This window comes from Lycorma delicatula, chromosome 10 (assembly GCF_047948215.1).
Source record: "Lycorma delicatula isolate Av1 chromosome 10, ASM4794821v1, whole genome shotgun sequence".
In the NCBI taxonomy this organism is placed as follows: domain Eukaryota; kingdom Metazoa; phylum Arthropoda; class Insecta; order Hemiptera; family Fulgoridae; genus Lycorma; species Lycorma delicatula.
Genome location: NC_134464.1, coordinates 41618757 through 41643217, shown reverse-complemented (window position 1 = coordinate 41643217; position 24461 = coordinate 41618757). Strand labels below are relative to the sequence as shown.

General features: G+C 28.4%; 1 protein-coding gene across 1 annotated transcript in view; it reads right to left on the bottom strand.

Moving 5' to 3' along the window:
- Window positions 1-439: 439 nt before the first annotated feature.
- LOC142331299 (uncharacterized) overlaps window positions 440-24461 on the bottom strand; it is a 129742-nt gene continuing 105720 nt past the window's right edge. Inside the window, exons 3-5 of the mRNA XM_075377094.1 lie at window positions 6401-6688; window positions 2556-2806; window positions 440-1623 (exon numbers count right to left, since the gene is read on the bottom strand). Coding sequence (XP_075233209.1) covers window positions 1263-1623; window positions 2556-2806; window positions 6401-6688 — 900 coding nt within the window. The 3' untranslated portion in view covers window positions 440-1262. The remainder of the gene's footprint in view (window positions 1624-2555; window positions 2807-6400; window positions 6689-24461) is intronic.

The window sequence follows — 24461 nt, the reverse complement described above, 5'->3', positions numbered from 1 at the left end:
GGCTGATTTACTTGAAAATATTTAGTGCTGTGTATAAATTCTGTAGCAGTTACAGCTGTGAATTCAAATTAACTACAGTCTTAATAATTGGTTGAAAAGAAAAAAACAAATTTACATTTATATGATTTACCACCCTGTTTTCTTTAAAAGGTAAAAAATATAGAAAACTGTGTCTGATATAATAAAACTTAATGTATTTTATATATGTATATAGATAAAACTATATATGTAGGTAAGAAAGAAATTAAATCTAAATGGGACAAAAATATATATAGTTTTATCTCTATACATACTTACTCTATACATTATATAGTTATATCTCTATACATACAGTTTATCTATATATGTAGATAAAACTACATTAAGTCTTATTATATAGGACACAACTTTCTATATTTTTTTACATATATTTTAATTTTATATATATTAACATGGAATATCACAATTAGAAAAATCTGACAATATTCATTAATATTCAAAGCGTAAAGAAATTAGTGTTTAGTAACTTTGCAACTTTTTTCAGTAAAACTTTTTTTGAAAATGGTTAAATTTTTTAATGTTGAAGATTATGGGAGTAGTGCCATTGAATTATTCTGTAATGATGTGAATAAGAAGCATTGCTGAAAACAGAACCACAGCTGGAGAGCTACCATGAATAGCTGATTATCAAACACTTCACATTTATGTAATATTACAATGAAAATTTCTCTTGTACAGTTACAAAAGATAAATTGTTAATTCTTTTTTTGCAAAATAAACAGTTGTCTTTTTAGTTACAAAACAGAAAAACATATTATGTAACTCAAAAATTACGTAACACATTGGAACGAAATTAATCTTTTTATATCACCTGGAAAAAATTATTACAAAACAAATTTTTAAACCAGTTTGGCAAAAATAAGTAAACTTAACTGGTCTTCTTAGCTGTATCATGTAGTATATTGGGGGCATAAAAAGGTTAACAAAAGTAATACTGCTCTCTTTTAAATTAAAAAGAAAGTTTACTATAACTGGAAAAACATTTATGCTTTTTAAGGAAAATTTAAATGGAATATTCTTTGATTAAAACTTTTCTTTGAAGGGAAGGTTGAAAAAACAAATAAATGTTAGGTCAGAGTGGTATAAAATTACTAAATCAAGTTTGTTCGCTTAAATGCCATATTAAATAAATTTCCTATCGTACGCAAAGTTAATTTATTTTGCCTAATTTCAATAATTACCTAAATCAGTAAAAAATTTGTTATCTTTAATACAGTATTATTTTATAAAGCTTCAACACCAGATTGTGCACCTGAATTATTTTTATTTTTTTCTGCTTCATCTCTCAATGCTTGTAATTCTGGCGATTCCTTAGAATTAAGGAATGCTTGGAGGTTTGCTTGCGGTGCTGTTGATTGGACGATTCCAGAAGGAGGTAATGCTTCTGGTGGTCCTCTGTTACCCAGTTCATCTTCAGAATCGATCGGTGGTTGGTAATAAAGTGATTCAGGTGTTGCAACAGCAGCAGGGAAGTTTAGGACAGTGATAAGAGGAGGTTTTTTCATTTCTGGAATGTAATTCATTTCGGTATGTTGTGGTACAGGTCGTAGAGATGAGAATGAAACAACTGGAACTTCTGGTTGTCTGTTAACAAATAAAAATGAACAATAAAGACAACAGATTGAGTATGTGTTAAATTAAGTTTAAAATAGATAAACAAGTTTCAAATGCTCATAGATAAACTAAACATAGCAAGTATATTTTACATCCTTAATATTTATAGTCCATATATATTTTATATCCTTTATATATTTTACAGTCCATTAGTAAAAATGGACTGTAGTCCATTTTTACTAATAACTACCAAGAAAAGAAATGTAGATTAGATTAATACAGTATAGTATGTGGCAGTTTATTATGTAAGTACATTAAACATTCTTTTCAGGTAAAAGATTATATTAACAAGCTGCCAGAAAGATTTACACTAGTATAAAAATATCTACTAAATAGTATATCTAGAAATTGACTAATTAATTAAATAAAGAAAATACAAATTTTATTAAACTTTTAGAATAAATTCAACAAAGAAGAAGATAAATTAAACTTGTTACATTATGAAATGATTCACTTTTAATTAATGAAATTTTTTCTCCCAAAGGTCTTTGAAAATGATTGCCAAACTTAAAGGAGTTCAACAACTGCATAAAACAAACAAAAATTTGAATTAAAATATTTTTAAAATAAGGGTTGAGGAAACAATGGATTTTAAGAAAAAAATGAAAAATGGTAATTCTAATTAACAAACAAGGTATAATCATCTGGAAGGCTGTGTGTTCAAATTCAGTCAGACGTAGAATTTTTCATACATAATAAAATTTTCATTCGATATAGGTAGAAAAGTTTACATTAAAATAAAATCTTTGCTTTTAAAAATCTGAATAATGTATAAAAACATTCTTGATTGAAAAATATAATTCTCTAGATTTCCTATAATGCAGAAAAGTGGTCAGGTACGAACTAAGTAAATATTAAATAAAATTACATGAAGTGAAAAAAATTTTTTATAATTTATTTACCTGTAATTATATGATTCAAAATATGGATACTGTAATGGTAAAGGAGAAGTAGGTATAGCATAAATAATTCTAATAAGATGTGGACCGGTGAAACCATATTCAGGTACAGGAGCAATCACCATACCAACTGGAATATTCATTCGTAAACCTTCATGAAGAATAGACATATATGGTGGAAATGGAATAGTTGAGGCTGGTGTTTCAATATATAGTGGTTTTTTTAACACGACCTTCACTGCTGGAGTAGCATCCTAAAACAAAACACTGTATTTTAATGATCATAATAAAAAGAATAATTAGAAAGACTATTTTATATATCTATTAGATATTTACATAAGTTATAAACATTATTTTTAGAATTTTACACCTCCTTATTTTACCATATAACAAAAAATTCACTACAATTCTGATTGTTTTATTTTTCTCAGGAAGCTGAGACATGTGTAGGAGTTTTACATTTCTGTGTTAGATATTTAAAAAGAATAAGATGAAGAAAAACCTAACAGGTAAATTTGATATGAACAAAAACCTAACAGATATTTACATGCAACTAATATTTTACTTTTCACGGAATGGATAAAAAAATATATAGTTTAAGATTAATGATGATTATGTTTGTATCTATTACTGTAGATGGCAAATTTTTTGCAGAAGAACATATTCTGAAACAATACCAGGTAAGTGGTGGAAAAATAAAAGATTGTTATTTCTTATTTGATGGACCTTCAAATGAATAAAAAAGAACCTATTTACTAGTTTTAGATTTGGGTACAGGTTCCATAAAACACATTAAGTTGAAGAGAATCATTATCTTGAGATGGTTTTGAATGTTGACTTAAACAAGAATTGTGAGTGTTATAATAAAAAAAAATTAACTCGATTCTCAGGACATTGAAATTCTCCTAAATAAACTAAGGTAAGTGTTCCCAGGCTTTATGAACCCACCAGGCTGGTCTAGTGGTTAACTTGTCATTGCAAATCAGCTGATTTCAAAGTCAAGAGTTTTAAGTTCAAATCCTAGAAAAGGCAGTTACTTTCATATGAATTTGAATACTAGATTGTGGATGCCAGTGATCTTTGGTGGTTGGATTCTCAATTAACCACACATCTCAGGAATGGTTGACCTGAGAATGTACAAGACTACACTTTATTTTTAATATCATCCTCGTTCATTCAATATCTTATGGTGGTTCCGGAGGCTAAACAGAAAAAAAAGACTTTTTGAATTGCTTTATAGAATCCACACATGATTTTTATAGAGTAATACAGACTTTCACTCTTAAGTTGTGGTTAGATGAGGATTTTAAAAGTAGCTTATCTAATAAGGGCAGTAATGGTGAAACGTTAATTAATTATATTAGAATTAAACAGTTGAAATGTCTGGGCTGTATAATGAGAAACAAATACATATTACAGTTCATTTTGTAAAGAAATCTCTCTCAGAATAAAATATTACCAGGTAGAACATTTCAAATTTACTAATCTTTGACACAATGATAAACTAACTGATAAACTGTAAAGTGTATTTAACCAAAAAAGAGTAATCTGTAACAGCTTGTTGGAGAGATGAACACTTTACGAATACTTAGTGTAGACTATGATTAAAAGAATTGATGAGCACTTGAATTCATTGGAAATAAAATTCTAAAGGTGGTGTAAGGTAATTTTAAAGGATCCGTGTACAAAATGAGAAATTTGATTATTTATAGATCTCTGAGTACACTAAGAAGTGAATTAAATGAGTTTGTTGGACATTTTTAATTATTATAATTTCTTTAATGTCAAAACCATTTGCTAAAGCATATGGGGATTTTTTTGTATCTTGATAAATGTGTATTTATTTTGTACTTCAAACTTAAAAAAAAGTGCAACCCTTGACCATGGCAGTCAAAAGAAATTATTATAACAATTAAAAAAGTAATTAAAACAATATAATCTTCTTTATTAGTAACTGAGAAGTAATTGCAAAAGTAATCTCAAAAAAGCTCTGTTTGAAAAATAAGTAAAAACCTGTACTTGAGGTAAACATTATTTTAACTTGTTATTAAAAAATTTCAGAAGATTAACTTTAATTTCTTATGTTATATATAAAAATTTGGTATAAAACAATATGTACAAAAGACCATGGCAGTCAAAAGAAATTATTATAACAATTAAAAAAGTAATTAAAACAATATAATCTTCTTTATTAGTAACTGAGAAGTAATTGCAAAAGTAATCTCAAAAAAGCTCTGTTTGAAAAATAAGTAAAAACCTGTACTTGAGGTAAACATTATTTTAACTTGTTATTAAAAAATTTCAGAAGATTAACTTTAATTTCTTATGTTATATATAAAAATTTGGTATAAAACAATATGTACAAAAGTACATATTACGTACATATTAAGTACGTATTGTTATTTATATGTTACTATAATGCGTCAATTGATTACATAATAATTTAAGAAGCATTTACTGTATACAAAAATTATGTAATGATAAATAAAAAACACAAAAAAATAAAACAACAGATACATTAAGACAAAACTGGTTTGAAACTAAACGGTTTCTATTGTATCTATGTTCAGCTGTTATTATTATAATGGTTCTACTAAGTACCATAAACAGGTATTAATTTAAAAAAAAAAAAAACAAAAGAAAAACGAGTTTATTATTAAAAAGAAAAATGTTTAATGTAGTAAATGTAAATTAAAACATATTTATATAGATTTTAAGCCAATATTATGAAAAATAAAAGAAATTAACCCAATGAATTACAGGTTCAACTAATTTAGAATGCCAGTCAACTTTATACTGACCTTCAAAAAAAAAATTAATTTTAATTTATTCAGTCAGTATATTTAGAAATAAATAAATAAAATAGGTAGCAGGATTTGTATGTATTATCATACATTTTTATCTATAAAAATACATTACTCATGTATATAATTATTCAATAATTGTGTTAAAGCTAAAAAAATACAATCTATTAGAACAAACCATCAATTTTAAAATAATAAAAAATAATAATCATATGAATTAGAATTCAAATTTTAAATTGCATATTATTGAATAGAAAATTCAGGTACAAAAATGCTAACAATAAATAAATTTTATACCTTTCATTACTCGATTTATTATATAAAACTTGATGATTATACTTTATATATATTATATATAAATATATATTATAATCTGTATCATTCTACATATATTATCTCGTCAATTTTTCAAAATAAAAATTATTCTTAAATTATCCAGTGTAATAGTTATAATCAGAAATATTGATAACAGTTAACCTCTGTCAGCTGTATATAAACAACAGAATGAAAAGAATAATCATTGTCAGTATTATTAAATTTAATAATAATACTGACATATAATAATACATTTAATAATGTATTCCTTTTAAAATTAAAAGGAATACATGTCACAATTAAAAATTTGCATATTTTTCTAATTTTAAATTAAACTTTTTTTTTTTTTAATCTGCAGGTGAACAAATGAGTTTGATATGGTTTTAATAAATCTACTGGGATTCTGAATTCGCTAAGTTAATATTTATCTTGTGTTTTGGCAGTTTTATGGTATATTTTATTTATCCAGTTATTAAAATTTTAATTTTGGCAGCCAATTTTAAATGAACCTGACATTCGATTGTGGCCATTCATTTATTTTTGTAATCCTCTAACGATATTTAATTCAAATCCAAAATCAGAGACAACAAGTATTCACATACATATATTGAATTCAATAACAAACTGTTCATTCGTTGAAAATTATATTGAGACCAACTTATAATACTACAACTATTTCTTTTTTCCAATATATTATTAATTAAAAAAAGTAAATAAATTAAATATTACCATAACATATTGTTGAGTCTGACATGTGACTAGAGGTTTTATTGGTGATACAGCTTTAATATGTGGATTATTTATCATATGTAACGTTTGCTGTGGTACAATAACTAATGGTACATCAACAGATGTTTTGGCAATAGAATATGGAGAATCTGCAAGGATGGCTAATGGTGCAACTGGAGCTCTTGGTTCATAATAATTATTTACTGGATATCTACCATATTCATAAGCAGCTAAATTAATCATTTCTCCACTAATAACACCAATAATTAGAAGTGCTACGGCAACAGCCTATAAAAAATAAAATATAACAGACGTAAATTAGTATTTACATACATGATCAAATAAAAGTTTATTATTATTAATTTAATGCATGATGAAAATGTAAACAACACTTTGAAATTATATAAAAGATTCTTAGATATATGTCTGTAAACAATTGCCATGATGTACTTCATTTTCTTGTTAGCTTTGCATTCTGCAAAGGTAAAATATTAGGGGTTCTATTTCGACAGATTTATCTATTTCAAAGATTTCTTAGCTAAAATTTCTTAGCTGTCAATAGACAGCCCTCTCTTGAACAAGAATAAATTCTTAGCATTTACTCTTAAAATATCTCAACAAAAAAAAATACTAACAGAACAAAAAAATAATCCTGCATTCTTAATTGTTTCCAGCTGTTTGCTTAGGATGCATTTAAAAAAAAAAATTAAGCGATGAATGTTAAATCAAGCAAATTGATTTATTTTACATAATTACATGATGTTGATGGATTATAGCAAAAAATTTCAGGAGAACAAGAATTAAAGCAAATGAAATAAAAACAACTTTTAATACAATATATTTCATATATATATTGAGCACAGAATTTATACAGAATGTTTCTAGAGGAGGGGGTGGGGGTGCTGGCCAAACTTACAGACTGATTCAGTACAAATAAAATAAAAAAATCTTGTGGACGAATTCTGTATCTTGTCTATTTCTTCTCTGTTGAAAATTTAATTTGTTTTTTTTTTTTAATAAAAATTTATATTTGAAAAATGGACTGAGATATTTTAACGTAGTTTGGTGTACATGCACTCAAAAACTTACTATACAGAATAAAATAGCTTTGAAAATTTTACCTTTGAAAATTCAAAAAAAGTTGCCATATAAATTTTTAAAATCTAAATTTTACATGCACAAAATTGTCAGATTGTATAATTTTTGTGATCTACTATAAAATTTCAGCCATATCTTAGTTGTTTATCGCAAATTTTTCTATCAAACAGATAAGTTGTCACTTTCTTCACAATAGAAAGCTTAACACTACCTAAAACATAGTTTAAAAGCTAATATTTACAGAGCTGTTAATGATAAAAAAATTATTGAAAAAACAGAAAATAATTAACAGAGTGAAAATGAAGTGAGACAGACCACATGAACTTTACTGTTTGTTTTGGTGTCCTTAAGTTTCCCTAACACCTCCCAGAACAATTTGTTTATTTGATGTCATGAAGTTTTGTATATCATTTTAAAGTTCCAAAAGCATATCAACACCATCGAGCAGTCATTACCCTCCTCCTTAAGCAGTCAGATGAAAAGAAAACTAATAATATAATTGTTAGTTTAATAAATTATAACTGAAAGGTACTGTTACATTTTAGCTTGTTTACCTGAACAAGCTAATGTTGTAATAATAAATAAATAGTACAAAAATAACCTATGAAAGTATAAATAAAATACGAATTTGTATAAAAAATAACCAATTAAGAAATGCTACAATTAATGTTTCAATTAACAAATAATAATTTTTTTTTATATCAAAGTATTATCACAACATAAAAATTATATATTAATAATTAAAGGCTGTTAATTAAAAATAAAACCATCTTGTTCGATGGGAGTGTTTTCAAAACCACAACAGACTACCACATGCATAAAAACTAAATATGATCAAGGTGATATATTTTTGCTGCACCCAAAAACATACTGTCTGTTACCTTGAAATGGGAATATCAAGGTTATTTAATGTAAAATTGGATCCTGATGCATTTCAGGAAGTTACTGCACAAAAACGTTTTATGTCATGCATTTACTGCATATTCAGTTTTTTTTATTCGAAATTGTTATATATATGCTGTAGTTTAAATCTTTCAATTTTAATTCTGAAATATGATCAAGATGCTATCCTCTATTTCTTATACAATAGTATACGAAGTATGACATATATATCATAAATGCTGAATCCCTGCCTTCTTAAACAAATAGAAAACCTTATTCTTATGACTGTCCTGAATTTTTGTCCTTACAAATAAAAATATAACTATCATATTAAATAATTATCAATAATCTTGCGAATAAAAATGTTGACTGTAGATAGTCTACAGAACAAAACTATCACGGAATAAATATATGGAAAAATCAGAAGATAAAACAGCATTTGTTAAACACAATCTTAAAGAAAAATTGCCACACAGTGCAAAACAAATAAACAGTTGATGTAGTACACAATTTGTTACTTTCTTAATCAGCTGGTCTTGAATTCAAATAAAAATTAAAAGAAGTTTCAAACTATACAACAGAGAACTTTATTCAAGACCAGATGCTGAAATGCCTCAAACATTTAGTGTTTGAAACTGGACCTCAGTTTCAGTTTGAGATATTGTAGGAGATGGAAAATTCTACTTTAAAATAGTGAAAAAATACATGAACTTAAATTTTTTTCACTTTCTTCAGTTATTGATAGAATGAATAGAAAAGGTAGAAAAGAATTTTTCACTTAAAACCTGAATCAAAATTAAAAAAATCATTGTTTAAAGTTATTGGAAATTGGTGGGTTTAAATCTTGGCTGTATAATTCTTTTTATTCATTTTATGCAGAATACAAAACATTTGAGAAAATGGAACAAAAAAAAATTTGACTAAGTAGGCTTACAGGAGACATTTTTGAAAAGATATGTAGCTACTACTGAGGGAATCAACTTTCATGAAAAAAATTAACTTAGGTTCTAAAGGTAGTGCAACAAATTACATTTTTTAAAAATGACAGAAATTTAATAATCTTTATAAGGTAAAAATAATAATAGTGTGAAAACTATTAGACTATCAGTCTACAGAAATACTCAGTCACAAGCGAACTGAATGTGCGTGGAAAGGGTATGAGTTAATACCCTTAGGTAGAAGGGCCAGTCTTCTGATTTTAGGAATAGCAAAGGAGGAAAAAAGGGAGTCATTCTGGTCCTCAGATTAATCTAAAAGGGCACGCTTAAAAAGAATAAATTCACCAATATATTATTAATTAATTCAGAATTAATAATATTATTAGTTCTGAAGAAGGTTTACCATGGAAAAAATCAAACTGATCAATAAATTCATTCACTTAGGAGTGAGATAAGCTTTCAGTCTGTATCCAAGGAAAATTAATAATAAAAATGTAAAGATTCAATGATATCAGTTCTTTTGGTGAACAGAAATTGAGATAGAAAAAATTCAGTGCCATGATTTTATTGCTATGAGAAAAATTCAGTTGGAAAATAATTAGAATAAAATAAAGATAATGAAATGTAAGAGAAAATAATGATAAAATAAATATTAATAGGGGAACAGAATATACCAAAAATAAAGAATTTTATTATTTAGGGAATAAAATTACAAAGGATGTATAAAGTAAGGAAGAAATTAAAAGCTAACTGGCATAGTCAAGGAGAAATTTTCATGCAAAACAAAATCTGTTAGTATCAAATGTAGATTTAAAAATTAAAAGAAGATTCTCTAAAAAATATTTCTGCAGAATTGTGATAACAAAATACAGACAAAACTACAAAGAAAAAAAATAAAGGCCTTTAAAACATAATATTACAAGAGGATATTGAAAATTAGGTATGTTGATAAAATGCAAAATGAAAAGAACTTGAGATAAACAAAAAAGAAATCAGTGACATAACCTTGCAAAGAGGCTAACTAGGTTTGTTGTCCACATATTAAGACATCAAAGTTTAGTTATATTGGTTAAAGAGGGGATGTGTAGAGGTAAAAACTGTTCAGAAAGATAAAGACTGAAATTTTTAAATATATAACTGAGGAAGCAGGATGTAGTCACTATAAGATTTTAAAAGATTAAACCAGAACTAAGAAGTATGAGGATAAAGAAAGGTACGAATAGAACAAAACTCACAAAGATTTTTTTAAATGGGCAAAGATTTTTATTTATTAGAAAAAAGTGTGTTCATGAGAAATAACATTAGAATGTAATATACACGAGGTCTATAAATAAAGTAATGAGACTGGTTCAGAAAAACTTTTTTTTACAATCCAATTGTACATGGACTCTATAACCTTTGAAATAGTTCCCTTAGGAAGCCATGCAACGCTTCAGTTTTCCCACTCTTCACAGCAGTATTGGAACTCAGAAACTAGAATATCCTTCAGATGTTTGGTTACATTTTTTAAAATGTTTTCTACTGTTCCAAAATGGTGTCCTTTGAAGTGGTTTTTTAAATTTGGGAACAGGGAAATCTCACAGGGACTCAAGTCAGATAAATAAGGTGGTTGAGGAACTACAAGAATGTTTTTCTTTACCAAAAACTCATTAATTGAGAGTGTAGTGTGACATACTACTCTTTTCTGCAGTCTTTCAAGAATTTTTGGTAAACATATTGATTTACAGCCTGTCATATAGGCAAAAACACAATGTTGTTTACATGAGCACAATGTTGCTCATAATTAGTATCACGCATTTTTGTAACGCACAACAAAAACATGTTTCACGAAAAGTTTGTTTAAGTCTCATGTGGGAACAATACTCTAAAAATATTAACACCTAATATAAATCAGTTGCTCACATAACCATATGTTTACTAGTAACTTTACAATGTTGCCATTTTGGCTTCCAAAAAAAAAAAAAAATAGTGTCATTACTTTATTTACAGATCTCATATTACTCTCATTTTGTAATTATGAATTCTATTTCACTAGTCATGAATTGATGATTAACTTATTGATTTAATGTTAATGAGTTAATGTAAATGTTTATTGATTAATGTAAATGTGTTTACAGAAATACTTATAAACATGTTTTTTCTTGATTTAGAGAAAAACAGCTTCATGGTGATCTTTGTCACTTACTTGACATTCATCATTAACACTTTAGACGTGACTAAGGAATGGATTTTTAAGTATTCAAATGGATGAAAAAAAGTTTGTTAAAGTAATCAAGATACAGTTTTATGTTAACTGTTCTTTTTTTTATCTAGTCTTGGTCTAAGATTGTAGCATACTTTAGAAAAGTAATATATCACTAACATTGTGTTATAAATGTCTACAAATGAAACAAATATTTAAAAATATTTTTTGTCATGAATAGCAGCCCTAGAACGAATGGTGACCTTTTTTTTTTACAAACATTTATTAAATAATAAGGTATTTGTATTAACCTCACTATATTATTTAATTAATTCCTTTTTTATGGTCCTCTGATCTGTCTGTACGTAACAAGAATTTATTATTATAAATATTAAAAACATATATTACATAAAAATAAATTTAATTATCTAAAAATCCTTTTCTACAATGGCATTTTAAAATTTCAAAATTGGATTTATTTTTTTGGTGCTGCGTTAGACATTGTTAATGGATATTGCTGATACCGACTCTTATTCACAGTGAATTAAATATTCAAACATACACCTCATTGAGGTTATATTCCAAATCTATGTTGAAATATAAATGGGGAATGTTGTATATTAATTAGATATTCTCTGAGCCACTAAGAGATATGCACATCAAACTTAAAAAAAAAAAATAGTAATAATGAGTGGATAAAATTTTATATCAGATAAAATCAAGACAATCAATTACTGATACACTGCATGTAAAAAAAAAAAAAAAAAATTTGCAAGGACTATTTGAAATGTTAACTTCCAGAAACCAGTAAATGGAATTGGTCACTCCTATATCTTCAAATTAAAATAGAGCTGTGCCAAATAAAAAAATAAAAATTTGCATAAAACATCAGTAATTAAAAATAATTACATATGAATAAAAAATGGAATGGTTTCTTTAAATAATACACCAATGTTACAGCTATATTAATTTTTATTATTTTAAAGGATAAATTTATCATTAATAAATTAATTTTAGTTGTTTATATATGTTGCTAAATTACATAGTAAATTACTGGTTATTTTGTTATATTACATCAATTATTTAATAAATTTAAGTTGTTTCAATGTTAATGTCATGGTTTAACATGCAACATAAAATTATATTACTAACCAGGTGTCCTTAATGACAGCTTTATATACTTAGTATTCAATCAGTATTATTTACATGTATGATTCTACACATTGTACTGTACAATATAAACATACATTCTTATTTTTATTTATTTTCATTTTAATAAATCAATTAATATTAATGGCATCTAAAAATTAATTTAAATATTCAACAGTTAAAATATATAATTTTATTTTTTTTAAAAATCCCATTTATATTTAAATAATGTTATACAAAATTTCTTGAAAGTATTAAATGTTATAATTATAAAAGATGGAAGGTAATATTTGAGTGAAGGGTGTTTCTCAATCTACAATTTAAAAGCCTTTGAGATTAAGGTGTGACAGAAAACTTTATAAATCCTTTCAAAATAATGAAATAAACAAATGCAAAAAGAGTTTGGTGCAATGATGAAATTTGTAACAGCTGTATATTTTGGACTAAAATGAGGTATAATAACAAATTATTCACATTTGGTTTATTTTTTTAAAAGGATTGATTGATTGATTTTTTTTTAAAAGGTTAAAAAGTAATCTGACCATTGAGTCTCATTTCAGTACTGTTTCCAGTGTTAAAGGATTCTTGAAATTAATGAACCTCAGCATAATCTATTTTAATGAAAATAATCATGTAATTTTTTTCTCTTTTAAGTGCCATTTCATCTTTGGAAAGAGATAAAGTCACGAGAAGCAAGATCTAATGGATTATGTAAATTACCAAACACTAATCAATATTGTTCCTAGTAAGAAATTTGGAACAATTTCATAGATAGGCAATTTGTCATATTGGGTTTTCCAACAATCACATTCATGCAATATCAATCTTTTATGATCAAAGTGCATACATCAAATGTTGTGGAACTTAAGAGCTAGCATTTCGACTGTCTGTCCTGATGGGATGTATTCATCATATATGTTTCACCTTTATCATACAGACAAAAGTTAGTATCAACATCATCTTGAAACTTCTGCTGCACAGTTTTTACATTCGATATACAAAGATTGGATCTCAGTTTTAGGTTCATATTCATCATATGTTGGCCCTGAGAGAAACCATTTAGTAAGTTGGTGGCCGGAGCTGTCAGCAGTGATGTTGCTGGCTGTGAGCTATTAAATACCAACAGCTGGGAGCTTTAACCAGCCTGTGAGTTTTAACCTAAAAGAAATCTTACAAGAACAATTTTGCTCATCAACACGTGACCAGAATTGATAGTCTGACCAGGATGGTCAAATAGTGGATCTTTAAGTGATAAAGTAACCAAGCTCTGCTGTGTATGATGTCATCTGGATCTTTCCAGCACAGAGCTTCAGTCTGGCTGTCCAAAATCACTCTTTTAAAATTCTGGATTGCAGTGGGGTGAATTCTAACTGACTAAGTTGCACTAGTAATGAATGGTCAGAATAACAATTACTCTGATTAATCATTGCCTTGGTTTGTTGCTCTGTACATGATTGATCATAATGCATTTTTCAATTGGTTGATTCATATTAGCTGATTACATAATATTGGTTTCTTTATGGACATCCGAGGGCAATTTTGGTAAAAATTTGCTCAGATATGTCTCATACCTAATTTGTCCATAATAATCAACTGAAATGAATTGAAATCCATGTTAAAAGTCTTCAGACTGCTAATGAACAGTCAATTTTTGGATTTTTTATCATAGCAATGCACAGAAGTTCAACAATTTTTTTCATTTTTGCTTTCAAAAATTTCAATATTATTAGAAATATAGTTGGTGAGGGGGCTTGAGTGCTCAGTGATACAGAGTAGCTGGAGAGGTATATCGGGAGGTATCTGTTGAGAACCAGACTAAGGAATGATTCCTGAAAGAGGGCAGCAACTCTTTCAGTAGTTGTTAAGGGCGTAAGTCAGGATGACTTAAACGTCATCCATATCAACAGGACATATCAACATCACTCAGTCCTCTGAGTACTGCGCAGCTGAAAGCAATGAAAAACTACAGCTGCTTTTTTTTCAAGAAAATGTAGCTCTCTGCATTTTCATATAGCAATGATGGAGGCGCCTTCCTTGGTAAAATATTCCGGAGGTAAACTAGTCCCCTGTTCGGATCTCCGGGTGGGGACTACTAAGGAAGGGTCACCAGAAAATTAAAAAATAACATTCTACAAGTCGGGGCGTGGAATGTCAGAAGTTTAAAAAAGGTTGGTAGGTTAGAAAATTTAAAGAGGGAAATGGATAGGATAAATGTAGATGTAGTAGGAATTAGTGAGGTTCGGTGGGAAGAGGAAGGCGACTTTTGGTCAGGTGAGTTTAGATTAATTAACTCAGCTTCAAATAATGGACAGGCAGGAGTAGGATTCGTGATGAACAAGAAGATAGGGAAGAGTTTAGAGTATTTCAAAATGCATAGCGATAGAATCATTGTAATAAGGATAAAATCAAAACCTAAACCGACAATGATTGTTAACGTCTATATGCCTACAAGCGCCCATGATGATGATGATGAGGTAGAGTGTGTATACGAAGAGATTGATGAAGCAATTAAACAAGTAAAAGGAGATGAAAATTTAAATATAGTTGGAGATTGGAATGCAAGCGTTGGAAAAGGCAAAGAAGGAAATATAGTGAGTGAATACGGGCTGGGCAAAAGGAATGAAAGAGGGGACCGACTTATAGAGTTTTGCACGAAGTATAATTTAGTAATTGCCAACACCCAATTTAAAAATCATAATAGAAGAATATATACTTGGAAAAAGCCAGGCGATACTGAAAGGTATCAGATAGATTATATCATGGTTAAGCAAAGATTTAGAAATCAACTCGTTGATTGCAAAACTTACCCTGGAGCAGACATTGATAGCGACCATAATTTGATGATAATGAAATGTAGATTGGGACTGTAGAAACCTGAAGAAAAGGTGTCAGATGAATCGGTGGAATTTAGAGAAGCTTGAGGAAGAGAAGGTAAAGAAGATTTTTGAGGAGGACATCGCAAGAGGTCTGAGTAAAAAAGATAAGGTAGAAAATGTAGAAGAAGAATGGGAGAATGTTAAAAAGGAAATTCTTAAATCAGCAGAAGCGAACTTAGGCGGAACAAAGAGAACTGGTAGAAAACCTTGGGTTTCAGATGATATATTGCAGCTGATGGATGAACGTAGAAATTATAAGAATGCTAGTGATGAAGAAAGTAAAAGGAACTATAGACAGTTAAGAAATGCTATAAACAGGAAGTGCAAACTAGCAAAAGAAGAGTGGATTAAAGAAAAGTGTTCAGAAGTGGAAAGAGAAATGAACATTGGTAAAATAGACGGAGCATACAGGAAAGTTAAGGAAAATTTTGGGATACATAAATTAAAATCTAATAATGTGTTAAACAAAGATGGTACACCAATTTATAATATGAAAGGTAAAGTCGATAGGTGGGTGGAATATATTGAAGAGTTATACGGAGGAAATGAATTAGAAAATGGTGTTATAGAGGAAGTTGAGGAGGATGAAATGGGAGAAACAATATTGAGATATGAATTTAAGAGAGCATTAAAAGATTTGAATGGCAGAAAGGCTTCTGGAATAAACGGAATACCTGTAGAATTACTGCGCAGTGCAGGTGAGGAAGCGATTGATAGATTATACAAACTGGTGTGTAATATTTATGAAAAAGGGGAAGTTCCGTCAGACTTCAAAAAAAGTGTTATAGTCATGATACAAAAGAAAGCAGGGGCAGATAAATGTGAAGAATACAGAACAATTAGTTTAACTAGTCATGCATCAAAAATCTTAACTAGAATTCTATACAGAAGAATTGAGAGGAGAGTGGAAGAAGTGTTAGGAGAAGACCAATTTGGTTTCAGGAAAAGTATAGGGACAAGGGATTTTAGGCCTCAGATTAATAGTAGAAGGAAGATTAAAGAAAAACAAACAAATCTACTTGACATTAATAGACCTAAAGAAGGCATTCAATAATGTAGACTGGAATAAAATGTTCAGCATTTAAAAAAAAAATTAGGGTTCAAATACAGAAATAGAAGAACAATTGCTAACATTTACAGGAACCAAACAGCAACAGTAACAATTAAAGAACATAAGAAAGAAGCCGTAATAAGAAAGGGAATCCGACAACGATGTTCCCTATCCCCGTTGCTTTTTAATCTTTGCATGGAACTAGCAGTTAATGATGTTAAAGAACAATTTAAATTCGGAGTAACAGTACAAGGTGAAAATATGAAGATGCTATGATTTGCTGATGATATAGTAGTTCCGCAGAGAGTAAAAAGGATTTAGAGGAAACAATGAATGGCATAGATGAAGTCCTCCGCAAGAACTACCGCATGAAAATAAACAAGAACAAAACAAAAGTAATAAAATGTAGTAGAAATAACAAAGATGGACCACTGAATGTGAAAATAGAAGAAGAAAAGATCATGGAGGTAGAAGATTTTGTTATTTGGGCAGTAGAATTACTAAAGATGGACGTAGCAGGAGCGATATAAAATGCCGAATAGCACAAGCGAAACGAGCCTTCAGTCAGAAATATAATTTTTTTACATCAAAAATTAATTTAAATGTCAGGAAAAGATTTTTGAAAGTATATGTTTGGAGTGTCGCTTTATATGGAAGTGAAACTTGGACAATCGGAGTATCTGAGAAGAAAAGAATAGAAGCTTTTGAAATGTGGTGCTACAAGAGAATGTTAAAAATCCGATGGGTGGATAAAGTGACAAATGAAGAGGTGCTGCGGCAAGTAGATGAAGAAAGAAGCATTTGGAAAAATATAGTTAAAAGAAGAGACAGACTTATGGGCCACATACTAAGGCATCCTGGAATAGAGTCGCTTTAGTATTGGAAGGACAGGTAGTAGGAAAAAATTGTGTAGGCAGGCCACGTTTGGAATATGTAAAACAAATTGTTAGGGATGTAGGATGTAGGGGGTATACCGAAATGAAACGACTAGCACTAGATAGGGAATCTTGGAGAGCTGCATCAAACCAGTCAAATGACTGGACAAAAAAAAAAAATTAGAAATATCCCAATCTTTAAAATGATCAAACTTTTTGTAAACCTGAGTAGCCTCAAGACTCTGTATAGACTGACTGTACTTTAAATAAAATATTTTTTGTTTAATGCCATGTTCCTGGTAAAACTAGATGCAAATTCTAAATATCTGCAACTTTTGTTGAAAGGAACACGAAAGTTTGCATGTCTAGCAGCTAAATACATTTTACTACAAATAAACCATATGAACAACAAAGATGTAATTATGGCATTTGTGTGATGTTTACTGGATAATCTATTTTAATTTATCATCTTATCCAATTTTAGTTTTGTCATTTTGTTTTTTATTCTATAGTTTTCTATAGATTTTTTGTCAGCACCTACTGGATTTATACTGTGATTGTGAGAAGGGCTGTTTGAGTTATTTTGTCTTATGTTTTTTGTACGCTTTGGGAAAAGTGGAAATGTCTATATGATAATTCCTTATCTAGTCATACAAGACACTTATAAGTAAGGTAAAGTTGGGACCCTGATTCTTTTTAATACATATACAAAAAGAATAACTGTTTTTAAGTATTTTAAAAGCCATTCACTTAACTTCAGTCTTCAATTTTTCATGCATTACTTTTTTTAACTCATCTCTTCTGTCAAATTAAAAGGAACAACATACTACTGACAAAATTAAATAAACAAACTGCTAGTAAAATAGGAAAATTCAAATATTAAAACTATCATAGGGCACAATAAATTTGCATAGGATGCACAGAAAAAAATTGCATTTGTAAAATCTACCACATTTCTCACTGATAAATGTCAAGCCACCTGTAAAACTTTGTGTTACTAGTCTGCTATCAGAAGTTACCTTGTCATTTTTCAATAAACATGTCATTTTTACAAGGCCAGCTTGTTTTAAGATATACTTGTAAACTGATGATATTTAAGTTAAATTTTTATTTTGGGGTTTAAAATAAATTAGTTTGTATTTAAATATTATCTTATCTCTATTATAAGTAGATGGATGGACGACTATTCATATATTTCCAATATTAATTTTCTAGAATAATTGCACTGTAGGGCATTTAGCAATATTTACATGGAGTTTATCTCTCAAGGCAGATTCAATGAATTCGAGTTTAAACAAGCACAAAGTTAAAAAAAATGTTACAGTAAATTGATAAATATGACTACTGATTATAATAGAACAGTAAAAATGATGCATTTTAACTTTAGAGATATTAATGGCACAGTATATTTCTTTCAGAATATATGACATCTTGATTTCCAAAGATGTTGTTTTGATGATCCCACACTTCTCAAATACAAACACATTTGGCAGTTATAGTAGACCTTTGTTGGGCATGATTGTATTTCACTAATTATTATTAGTGATTTTAGTAGTTACTGTTTTTAGGTGCTCTAACACCGATAAACATAACTTTTTTTCCCTAACATGTGACACATGATTTTAATCTGTTTTTTGATGCTGAAAATGAATATGAACTCAAAATCTGGCTATCACCCACCATTTTTCAAAAAAATTTAATTTTACTTATACGATTTTTCTCATTTTTCAACATACAGTTAGTATTATTTTAAGCTTCTATGTTGTATTTTGCTAGCTCATTTTTATTTTTAACTTTGTTAACATAATTTCTAAAATATAAATAAACAATACTCGATAAAGAAGTAGATCATATCATAGTCACATATCATGACATCATATTTAACACTGAAGAGTGAGCCTTCATGGACAAGATTAATCATGTCTGTGCAGGTCAAAACATGTAGCTGAAAATACAGCTGTGTTGTTATATTAAGCACCGGATTTAGGAATAAATTAATTTTGTTCAGTCTTATTGCTGTCTTAAGTTTGTTGACAGTGCTGTGTCACAATACTTTACAATTGTGTAAATGATGTGGATACGTTTTGTTATGTATGTGGTGAGTTTACCGTAAAATCAAATAAAAAAACATTACACTATTAATTAAAAAAAAAAAAAAAAACAATTTTATTTTAGTGTAAAACTGGTGACCAGGATAAGACGTGAGCTATTCATATTGTATGTAATAACTTTTTTGTATATTTAAGAGGATGACTGAAAGGTACACAGAAGGCTTTTCCATTTGGTGAACCTGTGTTTTGGCGTGAACCAAAGGATCATGAAACTGATTGTTACTTTTGTCTAACAAGTGTGACTGAAATTTCTAAAGAATCTAAACATACTGTAAAATATCCTTTATTGCAATCTGCAATCAGGCCTGTAACTCACAGTGAAATTATTCCAGTTCCTGAGCCACCTGAGAACGTATGTTTCGAAAGCAGTGATGAAGAATCAGGCAGTACTAAAGTAGACAACAATAATTTTGATTTGATTTTGAAATATTTCCCAGTAAGACATATCTTATATCACAATGTGAAAAAAATGATTTGGTTAGAGATTTAAATTTATGAAAAAATTAAGGTGAACTGTTAAGATTAAGACTGCAAGAGTGAAATTTACTTCAGAAACATAAAACCATTTCAGGCTTTCGTCCGAATAAATACAAAAAGAACTTCCTCAGTATTTTATTGATGAAAATAACTTGGTTTATTGCACAAATATTGATGAGATGATGTTACACTTAGGACAAGTTCATAAACTGAGGTCTGGTGTCTTTTCATAGATTTGTTCAGGTACAGTTTAAAAGTGGTACTACTACACAACGGTAACAAATATCATTCAATACCGATCGCTTATGGTATTAATTTGAAAAAGACATAAGATGTGATTTTGGAAAAATTTATTATAAAACCATAGTTGGAACATATGTGGTGAATTGAAAGTTATAGCTATTTTGTTAGGTATGCAGTTAGGCTATATTAATTATGTATTTTCTTTGCGAATGGGGCAAATGAGCTAGGGATAAACATTATGTTACCAAAGAGTGGGAGAAACGAGACAATTTAACTCCAAATGGGAAAAATATTATTCATGAGCCTTTTGTTAAAACCAAAAAATATTTTTACCCCGTCTCCATATCAAGCTAGGTCTAATGAAAAATTTTATAAAAGCAATGAAGAAGGATTTTTGTACATGAGGCAGAAATTTCCGAATTCAAGTAAAGGAAAACTAAAGAAGGAATATTTTTTGGTCTTCAGATAATAAAATTGGTCAAATATGATATATTTACCTCATTGTAAAATAGTGTGGAAAGTGCATCTTGGCCTTCCTTTAAAGACATTTGCAAAACATTTCTTGGCAAACAATAATTTGACAATTATTATTACCACGATATTGTTAATCAACTTCTTACTTCATACAGAGCTATGGTATATAATATGTCTTTGAAAATACATTTCCTCCACTCACATCTTGATTTTTACGTCGGAGACGTAAGTGACGAACACGGTGAACGTTTCCACCAAGGCATTTCGGTGATGGAAAGCTGCTATAAAGGGAAATGGAATACTAAAATGTTAGCCGATACTGTTGGACATTAATTCGGGATGTGCCTGAGGCTATTTATAAAATAAAAGCATCATTGAAATCATTCTAACACAGATATGGCCATGCAACATTATAAATTTTATAGATTTTAACTATATTTTCCCTTTATTTATTTGAAGTGTAATTTATTTAAAAGTAAGGGTGAGAGAAAAGTTGTATTCACAGATCTGTAATGTACGCAAAAAAGGAATTCAAAAAATGGTACCGCACTTTTTTTTGTCATCAGTGTGATCAATCGCTTTATAATAAATACAAAAAATCCTGCTAACTCTGAAATTTGAGCAGAAATTGATTTTTGATGGTGGAAAAAATAAAAAAATAATTCTACGGAAAAACACAAGTAGAGTTGTGGTGTTCATTAACCAGATGTTAAGATGAATAGTTAAGACAATGATGCGTGTTTAGAGATGAATGAATGGACAAAAAAGAATATATGTACAAAAAAAAGTAAAACATTTATCAAAAGGAATGATGTATTTTTCTTTTAAATTAAAAGATTAGTATTAAATTGAATGGTCTAAAAAAAATAGCATAGAACCAATTAAATTACTAATAAAAGAAAAAAACATTGATTGCTTCATCACCATGAAATATTTGACAAGAGTTAAATTATATACTTAATAAAGAAATTTATAGTAGCATGCAAATTAATGTGAACATAGACATTATTTAATAAAAAGTAAAATTATTTACAAAAAAAAAATCATACCTGTACAATTTATGAATATCTAGTAATTAATTTATCTTCCTTTATTCTTAATCACTTCACGTACACGATTTGGCGTCGATTCAACAAGTGTATTACATTTTTTTTTATTTCTTCATCATGGAATTGATATTATTAAATCATACAAATATTATTGCTTTAATGAGGTCAATTTTCATGGTACAATTCATGAATAGTTTTTTGACTATTGCTCCAAAACTTTCAATTGGGTTTAAGTCTGGGAAGCTGCCCGGCCATGGATGAACACTTTAATGTTTCGTTCTTCAAAACTTTCTTCCAGTTTTTTGTCAATGTGAAATGACGCTAAATCTTGTTGGAACACTCCATTGCCTTGCAGGAATTTGTTTTGAAGTTGTATCACAACCCTTTCCTTCAAAATCTTGATATATCCATCACTTTTCAACATACCATCCACTGGAAGTAACAAACAAGAGCCTTGAAATATAAAACAATCCCATAACATTATTTTCTAGGGATGTTAAACTGATTGTTGAATATGAACCAGTGATGTATTTTCATATGATGATTTTCTAACAATCGATCCTTTGTTTCTGAATATAAAAATGTGACATGGAAACAATAAATTTTTCCAGTCTTCTTTGGTCCAGTTAGCATGTTTCTGGCCCACAAATGTTTTTGAATATAATGGTGTTAAAAACTGCTTTTTAGCTAGATGACAAACTTTCCGTTCAGCTGTAAGAAGTCAGCGTGTAACAGTTACCATGTGCAAATTTGTTTCACTGGCTGCTAATTCATGATTTAAGTCCATATCAGATAATTTTGGATCAAGTTTACTTTTTTTCACTAAAAACTGATCCTGTATTTGAATAGTTTTTCTTTTATGCCCTCATTTGCCTCTCCTTTGAGATGAAAAGGAACCAGTTTCTTTAAATTATTTTAAAATAGCATTCACTGTCCTCACCAAACGTAGAAGCTATTTGTTGTTGTGTTATACTGGTATGCTCAGAAAGAAAACAATCTTCAAATTCTTTCTTCGAGTTATGTTTATTATAAATTCAAAATACACAGAACAAAAAATATGAAAATATGATTTTTGTAATAAAAAATGTTACTTTCACAAAACACTAGAATGTGTGTGGTCAAGTTGTGTAGCCACAACATAGAACTTAAAAAATAATTCCCTGTGTTCAGATTAATTTGCATGGTACTGTAATTAATTAGGAGTACTATATAATTTAAATATAACAAATTTCAAATTTATACCAAAGTAACTTTTAAAGACAATGTTTAGAAATCAGACATCAATTAAGAAAATGGACTACAAACAATAATTAAATAAGGGAAATAATAATTCCTCATTTCTCTTCGCTTCTGTAGCACTTTTCCATCCTACAGTCCATTATCTAATTAGTAGCCTTTCTATGTTTACTTGTTAATTACTAAAAAAAAATATATATTTAATATTCGTTAGTTATATTACAGGTTATGATATGTAACATATCAAGTAGGTTGTGACACTGCAGGTAATATTTACAATTAATTAATTTGTTTAGCAATATGGTTGTGAAAATTTTCCTGACTGTGTTTAACAGTTTTCCTTCCCACCATTTTCAAAATTACTATAATATTTTGATCATCAAAAATAAACATAATCATCTATTAAAAGGAAAAAGTAAAACAGTCTTTTATGTTTGGAAAATTTTATAATTTCTAAATCATTAAATTCACCTGTAATTTAAATAAATAAGCCAAAATTTGTAATTTATAAAAATGAGAAGTTTTTAAACAATTACACAAACAATACAGAGGTTTTAAAGGAAAATATAAAACAGAAACTTTAAATTTTTACTCATATTAGTTTTGCCACAAAAAACCCAAACAATGAATTTTAATTTTTTGGCTTCTATAGTTAATGCTTTTGGATTGATTTCTTTTTCATTAAAACATGTATATATAATATAAATATATTTAATGAGTTTCTGGCAAAGAAAAACTATCCTGTAGTTCCTCAACCACACTATCACTTGACTTGAGTCCCTGCGACTTTTTCCATTCCTGACTTTAAAAAAACACCTCAAAGGACACCATTTTGGAACAGTAAAAAACATTTAAAAAAAAGTAACCTACCATCTGAAGAATATTCTGGTTTCTGAGTTCCAACATTGCTACGAAGAGTGGGGAAACCATTTGAAGCGTCACGTGGCTTCCCAAAGGAACTATTTCGAAGGTGATAAAAGCCCATGTATAATTGAATTGTAAATAAAACGTTTTTATGAACCAATCTCATTACTTTATTTGCAGACCCCATGTATATATATATATATTTTTTAGTTTGATAAAATTACACAGAAGCTTGTGGAATATGGAATTGTTGTGTGTGTAAATATATATATATGGAAATTTTACCAAAAAATTAGTTTAAAAAAATTCTTTACAGAAGAATATTTATCATCTCAGTCAATGATAAAAAATGTTCCATTTGCTGCTATTATGATCTTCAGCGGATAATGAAACTATTGTTTTTGTTATGTAATTTTAATATGTATTTTTAAATCTAATTTTGAATTATCTAAATTAAATATAGTATTTCTCTAATCCAATCATCATATTTAATGTTTACTAATTCATTAATTATATTTTTATTCTATTTTTTTATTATATGCATTTCCTTGAGAGT